Here is a 10,196-nt window from a genome sequence, read left to right as displayed (position 1 = left end):
TTAATTGCTTGTTTCAGTTCAGTACCCGGAGGTTGGTGGCAGAGCAAATCATCAGCGCTGAATGAGTCAGAGATATTCTGTTCATTGAGATTGCCAGTAGTATACTGTTCATTGTATACTGTTCATTGTCAAAAAACCAGCTTGGGTGCTGGTTCAGGTAATGTAAAAAAATGATATTGCTTTGAAAACCCCGAGTCGTGGTAGCGCTTAAAGATTTTTTTTCACCGCATTCTGACGGTATTGCTGAAAAATTTTTTTTCACCGCATTCTGCTCGTAGCGATGAAAAAATTTTTTCGCCGCTTAAGCGGTGAAAAAAAATTTTCACCGCTACTAGCATAATGCGATGAAAAAAAATTTTTCAGCGCTACCACGAAGCGGTGAAAACAATTTTTCACCGCTAAAATCGCCAATCTTACAAAAATTCACCGCTAAATTAATCGCTAATCTTACAAAAACTCACCGCTATGAACGCATTGAACGCTAAAAGATGCGGGCGCTTTGCGGTGAAAAAAGTTTTTTTTTCACCGCTAATCACCGCTAATCTTACATTAATTTTTGACCAAACCTCGACCCGGGTAGGCTGTTCATTCCACAATTTCTACTGGCCATTCTCGATTTTTGAGTAAAATTGGTTGCAAGAAAAGTCATACGTTCAGCTTAACTCCCTCCAACGAGGCCTGCTTTGTGTGCGGTTCGAACTTCTGCGTGCGTTTTTGTAATATTTGATTTGTGTATCAAGTCACAGCCACAAATCCAGATGGGCTTTGTGGGCCTACAGCTAAATGGGCCTAAAACTTTTGCATGAATACATTTTATGTATACTACTATGATAATTACAAATTAAAAGCTACAAAATTATGACATTAGGCAGCTCAGACGTAGTTTTGAAGAAATGTGCTGGTAAAACTGCAATACTCTGAGGCTCAGGATCGGGTAAGTCTTGAGGAAATGATACAAATGCTACCTTACTCAATCAAAAAGTTAATAAAGTCTTTGAGAAAAAGGATCTTAAAGTTTTCATGAGAAGCGTTTCTGAGAAAGTCTTTAATGACCTTCGTATTAATGATTTTTGTAATGTGTTGATTGAATCAGGTGAAATGAGTATCAATTTCGGTGTTGTAACCAAACTGCGACAAAAAATAGTCTGCTTGGTCTCATAAAGTTAATCTGTTTATGTTTCTCAATACAGTAATAAATCAATAGTTTGTGAATTTCTCTAAAAATATCAAAGAAAAAAGTGTTTCTGTACAGAGAAGACAAGAATTTCGCTCACGGAAAAGTGAATTTAAGAGTTGCTTTTGACGTATAGAGAAGAAACACAGTTAATTGTTTTTGAAATTCGACAAATAGCTTTGTTTTTACATTTTCTTTAATAGTAAATTGTATGATCAAATAAGGAATGATCATAGTAAAAACAATTGCGTAAAGATTGCCTTCACAAGTTTTCATTTCTTCTCAAGTTATTCTCTATTTCTTTACTCATAAAATAGCAAGAACTATATCCCTTAGCTCTTTAATAAATCCCAGGTCATGACACTCATTCCTCTTCATTTGTAATTATTTTTCGCAGCTCAAATGTTTTTTTTGCACTCTAATCATTGATTTAGTTACAGGTAGTCCCTATTTAAGTACAAGTTATAAAAATTTGATTAAATTATAGTCAAAAAGAACCAAAGAAAAATAAATCAGCCAAATTTCTAGAAATTAATTACAAAATTGCAATTTAAGCACTGAAATATGACTTTGAATATTGTGCAAATAAAGAACAACTGATTCCAGGATTTTGCCCAACAGAAACTGCAGAAGATCATTACAATAATTGGAGCATAAGCGAACTATAACGGGTAGTTGAGTTCAATTGGGAGTTTATTTCTTTTTCTAACAGATTTCTTTGCCGATTTTTCCTCTGTTTTCTTGTATGTGAAAATTGTCGAAGCAGATAGCTTCGCGATTGACCTTACAAAATTGCTTATTGGTTTGATGGCTGAAACTCGATCATTTCGTGTTCTTTAACCAAATCATTGCCAATACCTTTACTAAGACTCAGCATAAAAAATTATTGAGAATTTTCGGCAGAAAAATTTTCAATATCAGAAAAATAAACTAAATATTTTTTATGTATTGAAAAGAAAGATAGGGGAAATTTTTGCACAAAAAAACACTTTATAACTTACGTAAACATTTGAGTTTTAATGAACTGTTTTTTTGTTTAAATAGTACAAAAAATAAGTCTTCATTAAATAACTTTTTTGAGTAGAACATTCATATACAAAAGTTCGTATTTCTTTATTGATTATCAAGGGTTTTCTAGTACTGATATTCGGTTTTCCGCATTTGATTGCCTTGCGTGCATAGTATCCATACTGTTTTCCAAAACAGATAAATATTCTCTATTGTCTCTCACTTCTGATTCGATAGTACTCAGGCGGATGTCAAGAGAGGGAATGACATTGTACATGAAATCGCGGTCAGAAGTCAGTTGCCTCAGATCAAGATCTAAGTTTTTGTGTTGGGTTTCAATGTACCACATTGATGAATTTATATAGAATAACAACAATTCAGTCGTCGCCAGCTGAAACAGAAAAGTTATCTACTTTATTAAGAACAAAGATGAAAGGAATGAGTCAACGGAAACCATTCAGTTAGTTTTCAACTGGAAATTACATGTTGTCTGTTCACACATACTAATTCGCCCTCTGTTCCAAAAAAGAATTAAATTAATTGACGTTTCAATTATAACGACCAAAAAAATTTGACACCCTGTAGATTTGTACACTTCCATGATCAGTTGTCTGCCTAGCTAGTATTTTCAAGATGCGCCAAGTTCAACCTACTGTTGAAAGACTTTCACTAACTTTTACACAGTGTACCTGTTACTGTTTTGGCTTAGTAAATTGTCCCGTTTCACAAAATTGCTTTAGAGTTACGAAAAAAACTAATGCTCCGGGAAATTACCACGCTGCGTTAATTGCACGAGTACATGAGAACGAGTTCTTTTCGTCTTGGACGCTTACTACTCTTTATGATTCACCATTCGCATGCTAACCTCTTTCTTAGTCAACCTACGGAAGCTGACCTCCGTTTATAACTCATGCTGAGCATGGTAACCCATCAGTGGTAAACCTTTATTGTTCATCCATCACAGACCAACACTTGACAAAACTCGACCCGTGCAACTGTAAGCCATTCTGTTTTTTTTACACAGTAATGTACCAGGTTGCTCATCGTACAAATTTCAGGTGAATCGTACTAGGTAATATATGACTCATAGTAACCATATGTATGAACACCTAGAAATCATTCCACGGTCATACAAAACAGTTTCAAAGCCTGAAAACTGTATAATTTTCATTTTCTAATTTAGTTAAGGACAATTCTGGAAAATCATGCAAAATTTTTGTTATTATATCTTATAAATGAGCATCTATAGGTATTTTCCGGCTTCAGATAAAACCAAAGCTTTGATTAACTTTTGTATTTTTTGTAGATTTCGTTTAATCCCCATTTTTGCAAATGATAAGGGCCGTTAGTGTTTTTTGACGGATCACAGTGTGATGCCGGCAATCACATATAGGTGATGCCTTACCGAAAAAAAAACATAAATATTAATATGATATTTGAGAACTGAATGTGTGATTTTTGGTAATTATATTAGGTTCTTTACCGTTTTCTGGTAATCTTTCAAAAATCATGTATGACTTCTGAATAGTCATAAAAAGATAGTACTAGGAAATATGTTGTGATTTGTATGACCTAATACACGATCCTTGCATGGCTACTAAGAAGTGGCGACCCGGGATACAATTCAAAGTTCATGTTTCAGAACTCTTTGCGTATCTTTTCCGTTTGTGTCCCCTCAGTACGTTATGCGCACCCCAGTTACAGAGCATGCGCCCTTACATAGTAAACCATTATTTAAAAAGTTTGGCACGTGCCTCCGGGAGGTGTAAATAATATGGGCCCACTAAGCTGGGGGGGGGCACAAACGGAAAAGATCCCGTTTTTCATTTCATTTCTCATGATTCGTCGCCAAAATTCTCTGCGGGCAAACTCCTGATGAGTGAAAATCTTTGTAGAAAGTGTGGCTTTGGAGAAAAACGTCAAAGCGTGAACTGTGGGAGAATTAGTCATGAAGAATCTTTGTCTAACATGAAGAATACTCTTTAATTTGTCGTTTACACACTGCATTGAGGAACGATGAGACGCCTACGTACATTTTACGGTGCTAACTGAGTGTACAATATTTTGCAAAATATGCGCACTGACAGCACATTGAAGCTGTTGGATTAGTACCCCAGAAACCTGCCTAGTGACTTTTCATCGATATAGAACACAGATTTCACCTCATCTGCGAAACACTTATCGCAGCGTACTGCTTACAGCGTTACTTTGATTATGCTTCTTCTTATGGAAAGACTCAAGACATATGGTGGAAAGGGTTTTTATTGGATAAAATCACATAGTGGAGCTCCCCACTGAAAGTCTAGGATAAATTATTTCCAGGTTCGAGCAAAGTCTTTTCATGGGAATTTTGGTCCAAGCATTGCCTTTTCATGAAACATGAAAGGGCATCTTAATACAGCCAATAAATTAGTCGTACATAATTCAGTCTGTGCATACTTAAGTATCAACAGAGAAAAATTAAGGAGCACTGCCTAAGAATACTCTAATTAAAACGACCGTTGGAAAATGCCAGAAAATTCTCAGATCTATTCCTTATCTGGTCCCCAAACTAGGGGGCATTTATTCTTACGTCCACAGGCGCACCTGCTTTTTCCCACATAGTAACGCGCTGTATAAAAACACAATTTTTACTAGTGGAGGGAAAGGCACTTGGGAGGATCAGAATAAACCGACGTTTTATAAATTTTAAGATGAAGCAGTATTACAGCTAGGTTTTGCTTTGCGATACTAAGTTATAAATGAAAATTGGTAGTTGAGGGATTGGGATTGATGATAATGTGGGATTATATACGTGCTCTCTTCTTCAAATTTTAGAAACGTCAATTTTTTTCGAAACAACAAACAGTTTTTTAATGATTAGTGTTTCTGCAGCTTTGCAACATATTATACAAGAATAACATTTGTTGACAGGAATTTAAGAATTTGTGAGTAATTGAATTGCATGTAAAATATCCGAGATGGAAAGAGACATAATAACGAGAAGACTGTTAATAGACGCTTGATTTGAGAGCAGCTGGACCGAATTGTTTTTGACTCTTTGTCTAGCAGAAGTGGAGCTAAGTTGCAGTGTGACAGAAGGTAGTCAAACAAAAACTCGGCAATAACTTGAGTGGAACAAAAGATGAATGTGAATAATTTGTGTGGAAATAAAAGCAACTGTTTGCTTAAGTTGGGGTAAAGTCTTTTCATTGGCTAATATGGTCAAGAATAGTTTCCACTGTTCTGTTGACAATGATGTTTTCATTTATTGAAGTGCCAACGTGAGTTGTCTACTAACTACTCACAGATCAAAGGCTCAAAACAGTATATGTTGTGGAATATGTGGGTTGTTCCCCCTCCACTAAGGACAAAAACAAATTTCCTGAATATCCCAGAACAAGTCTGAATTGTTCATTTCATACATTAACAAATTTAAGAAACGGCTGATCTTTTCAGAACATAAAAAAGATACAAACAGTGTTCTTTTTCTCACAAAACACTAGCAACTCATAAATGAATAGCAATTTAATCCAGAAAAGGTACATACATAACATTTTTTTTTGAAAACGCTCTAATTTCGAGTGCTGTTATTTTTTTTTCAAGCCAAGGCATAACTGTGGAAAAATTGTTATGTTAACGGCTTTTTGAGCAATAGGAACTCGACACAAAGACATTGAACCATGAAAGCATGCTTAGACTTCCTCGATTTGCCGAATAACTCTTGTCAAGGTACCAAACTTTTACTAACAATTCTAGGACAAGATTAACAGCTGAAATCAAGTCCATTGTAATCTTAAAACCGAGACGAAGCGTACAACAGCATAGAGGAGCGCCAAACAGTCTTCTAAAGAAAAAAAAAATGTTGTTTGCATCAGGACAGATTTGTTGACTCATTTGGTGATGTTTGACTACTTCTGTTTAATTCTCGGCTGCTTGTTCTTGGATGACACATTTTAACATCTGGAATAGCGCTGCTGGTGTTGATTAGAGTTTTTATTTTATACCAAATTTAAATAAAGCTTTTTTTCTCGGAGAAGATGTTTCGCTTTGAATTTTTATAAAGATGGTTTGCATTTTTCTTACTGTAGCAATTGGTCAATTGGAGATTTATTCCTTGCTGTTTAATTATCAGCTGTTTGATCAATGGCTACTCTTGTTGTACAATACACTATTATCTAGCTTTTACCATAAAAACACAGAGGCAAGCATTTGCTAGAACGAATAAATGCAAAAGTGATACAACTTTAAGAAAAGTTTCTCGAGTCCAATGGTTACACTTCCGTAATTTTCTATGGATATCTGACAAACGAATTTCGTGGATTAGTTTTTTTAATGCATAAAAAACTCCAGTTTGGCCAGTTTCCTTAGAATTTCACTCTGCATAGATATTCATTGGCTCTATCAGTTCTGTATCAGAAATTTCTGCTTATTTTTCTTAAACTTGATTTTCTTCTCAACTTTTTTTCGCGCAGTATGGTGGCGACTAGAGTTGAAGATCAGACTAACGGGGCCTAAATGTTTCCCAGTTTGAAGGTTTCTAGATTAAAAGATTTTTGTATTGCCTTTGAATCTCGTATTTTGTTTCTAACCGGTTTTGCTGGTGTTTTGTATAAATGATGTTTCATCAATGGTGTTTCGTCAGTACTTTGATCAGTAGTGTTTCGTCACTTTTTTGTATTCTTACAGCGGCGTAGAATTATCTCCTCTACTTTGACGTGTTTCGTAGCAACCAGCAGCGCAGACCTGTGTCTCATAGTACTTCAGCTCTTGTGAAGACAAAATCAATAACAAGGATTACGGGATCATTTTATAATCAGCTTAGAATCTAAACTCCCGGCTACCTCTATCGCGAACCCACTGCCCGATGTCTCGTTAGTAACTATGGCCATCAACCATGTTGATGGCCAGAAACTGTCACCGACTATAGCTTGGGCTGACCAGAACAGAGAGCCTACTGTGACGTATCGGGCAAGTGATTTGTGCAGTGTAAGATGTAATACGTTTATCTTCAGAATGTACGTGGTAAAAGTTGTTAATGCAGCCTATGGCAGTCACGCTGTTACGAAATGCCTTAGATTTTCATCTTGTTAAGGTAAGGGATTACTTCCTTTTTTCCTCCCTAGTAGTTTTGATCAAAATGAACCTGGTGACAGTTCGGCAAAAATTCTGAAGAGAGTCTTCCAAGATTTCTTTTCTCAAAGCAATGATTACAAATTCTGAAGCTCAATTTTCAGTGCTTTTATAATTGTGCATCAAATATACATTTTTTGAGCATCAAATATATATTTAAGTACCGATACATGTGCAGCTTTATGTATTCACATAAGTTGTCGAAAGGGGAAAAAGACGCAGGAGAAATTGGCTGGTCTTTGTGAATTACTACTCACCTTATTAGTATCACCAAGGTTTCGCATGATGGCCAAATTCCATTCCTCGGCATAGTTGTTCAACACTTTGTTTTCATTTTCTAATCGCTGCATCTTCGATTTGATTGATTTCAATTTGATCACGCCAACTAGAATCGACGTCGTTAGCAGCAGGAGCAAAATTACTTTGAAGATTATGACAACAGCTAGCAGCCACTTTCGAACCAAAACAGCTCGGCTTTTTATCAAACAGTCCAGTTTTGCTCCAATTTGTTCGGCAGAAATATCGATTCTACGGTCTTCAGTTTCTGGTGTTTTTTCAGCGTCAGGGTCCATATATCCCGTTCCACAGTTTCTGCTTTCATAGCTGCTGTAGTAGTTCTTGGAATCATCACCCATTTTTTGTTGTCCGAGATTATATATTCTTCTTTGGATTCTTAGGTGATGTAAAAAACGATATTTATAATTCGGGAAATCTAATAATTTTGATAAGTGTCGTTTAAGAGAGAAGTTTCTCACAGCAATATCAAATTGAAAACGAAAACGGATTCAAACAAAATACTTTTGCTCAATGATTGCCCATTTTCACAACGAGCTTTAACCACACATTATAAAGTTTTCAGCAACTAGAGTTACATCAACGCATTCAACGCACACATCTATCGGCGAATCTTTTCATTCTTATTTTGGTTGTATTAATTTTACTGTCAAAGTCTTTACTTGATAATTCGAAAGTCTCAAAAAATTACGCTCGGTGTAAACTATATTGCGTAACCGATTATAGTTTTGTCTTCTATGAATTTGTGTATTGAATTTATTCTGCTCCTATCTCATTAATCATCTCAATTGAGATGCACTGATAGCAGAAAAAAAATTCAAATTTTCGTGAACTTTTTCTTGAACTTTTTTTTGCATCGGGGCGAAAGAAGTTTTGTGACATCTTCCTTTTAAAATTTCAGTGGCAAAAAAAACAAATTTTGCCAAAATTGTTGATTGTTAGTCAAAAATCATTTCATACTCCAGGTACTTATTTTAGCAATGTACGTATCGGCATTCTCAGATTGATACTATAATATGGTCTTCTAAAAGTTAACTCTTGGGAAGCAATCAGTTATCTAATTAATATCAAGATTCTCGCCGCGAAATTAGAAGTTTGCTGTTCCTCTGTGTGATATATTTCCTTTCCATAATTGTTATCAATCTTGACATCCAGCAGCTCCGAGTTGAATCAATAATGATGGGCATGTTCTCACTAAGTCTCAGATTAGGCAAAGGAATTACATGAGCCTTCCTTCATAGCAATCGTTTGACTTGGTATTCACCACCACCAAATGATACCAAAGTAAAATTAAAAGTGATTCGAACAGCTAACTCAACAATAAATACCATGACAATATAGTTGGAAGATATACCGGACGTCATTTAGCTGCCACTTAACTCTGCACGCACAAGAAGGCCAAGGTTTTTGACGAAGAAGGTTTTAGGTTGGTCTACATTGAAACTCAATTAGCGAACCAAAAAACTGAAAGACTAAAAAATTGTATGTGTTCTAGTGATTTTTGGAGTTAGTTGAAGACCAAAAGTGAAGCCACCGGTTACTAACAAAAGAAGAGCTGATAACAGGGAATCTTCTTCCAATACCTTTTACTAAATTATAACCGGAATTTTTTCTCTATTCAAGTTCAGAACCCTTCGGTTTTTAAACATAACAGATCCTCGGTGTCATTGTTTTGTTCAAGCCGAAAACGACAAAACCGCTTGATTTAATTTTGTCGATATCGTCCTTTGTATTCGTATTCAACACAAGACAGATTCGGTTTTGCTAATTTTACATGTCAGAGATATTCGGTATCACCTTTTTTTATAAATGTAAGAAAAATACCAAGAAATAATTTTGGTTTACTGTATTTAGGTGATCATTCAATCAGACCGAACAGAAAATGGAAGGCATGCTCGGTTTCAAACGTAACCAACCGTCAAAACTTAGCTTTTAAGCTACAAGATAGTTTGTCAAAACACAATGAATGTCAATTTATGATCAGAATGCTTATCATTGTTTCAACAATTATGTTACATTTCTAAATTCAAAAAAAATCAAGAGTTCAATAATCGTTCAATTAGTTTTGGTGATTGAGCTAAATATGAATTTTCAATAACTTTGCACACTCTTTCTGAATTTTTCTCAACGAAGTACATTTCAAATGTCTACAAAAAAAAATTCCTATGGAAAAAACCCGACAATTTCTAAGTCTAAATTCAAACAAATCGACGATCTCCTACGCTTACTTTCCTAAAATATCCCTAGTGATGAGCGGATTCAAATCTTGCAAGAATCTTGCAAGATGATTCAAAACTTGCAAGATTCTTGCAAGAATCTTGCAAGATATCAATCAAGGCCAAAAAATAAATCTGGGTACAAGTGTTTTAGGAAACATCTTTGAAGCAAGTTTTTGTTGACTGAACAAGTTACGAAGCCCAATTCAATGAAAACAAAATTAGCCAGGATTCAAAATCTTGCAAGAATCTTGCAAGAATCTTGCAAGATTTTGAATTCCGCAAAAAATTTTTATGTGTTTTTGGTAGCTAAAAATAACTGAAAACCAAATATCATGACTGATATCAGAATTCTTGATCAGCAAAACTGAAAGAAATTAAATGACTTTTTT

At 35.2% G+C, this 10,196-nt stretch overlaps 1 protein-coding gene across 1 annotated transcript; it reads right to left on the bottom strand.

The window, feature by feature from the left end:
- Nucleotides 1-2,082: 2,082 nt before the first annotated feature.
- On the bottom strand, nt 2,083-8,192 carry LOC142350826 (uncharacterized). The gene is made up of 2 exons (XM_075402786.1): nt 7,552-8,192; nt 2,083-2,573 (listed from the first exon to the last, which is right to left on the bottom strand). The coding sequence occupies exons 1-2, from the start codon at nt 7,927-7,929 to the stop codon at nt 2,298-2,300; spliced, it is 654 nt and encodes a 217-aa protein (XP_075258901.1). The 5' UTR covers nt 7,930-8,192; the 3' UTR covers nt 2,083-2,297.
- Nucleotides 8,193-10,196: the final 2,004 nt, after the last annotated feature.

This window comes from Convolutriloba macropyga, chromosome 12 (genome assembly GCF_964194025.1).
Source record: "Convolutriloba macropyga chromosome 12, txConMacr16.3, whole genome shotgun sequence".
NCBI classification, from domain to species: Eukaryota; Metazoa; Xenacoelomorpha; order Acoela; family Convolutidae; genus Convolutriloba; species Convolutriloba macropyga.
This window is presented reverse-complemented; position numbering and strand designations above follow the sequence as displayed.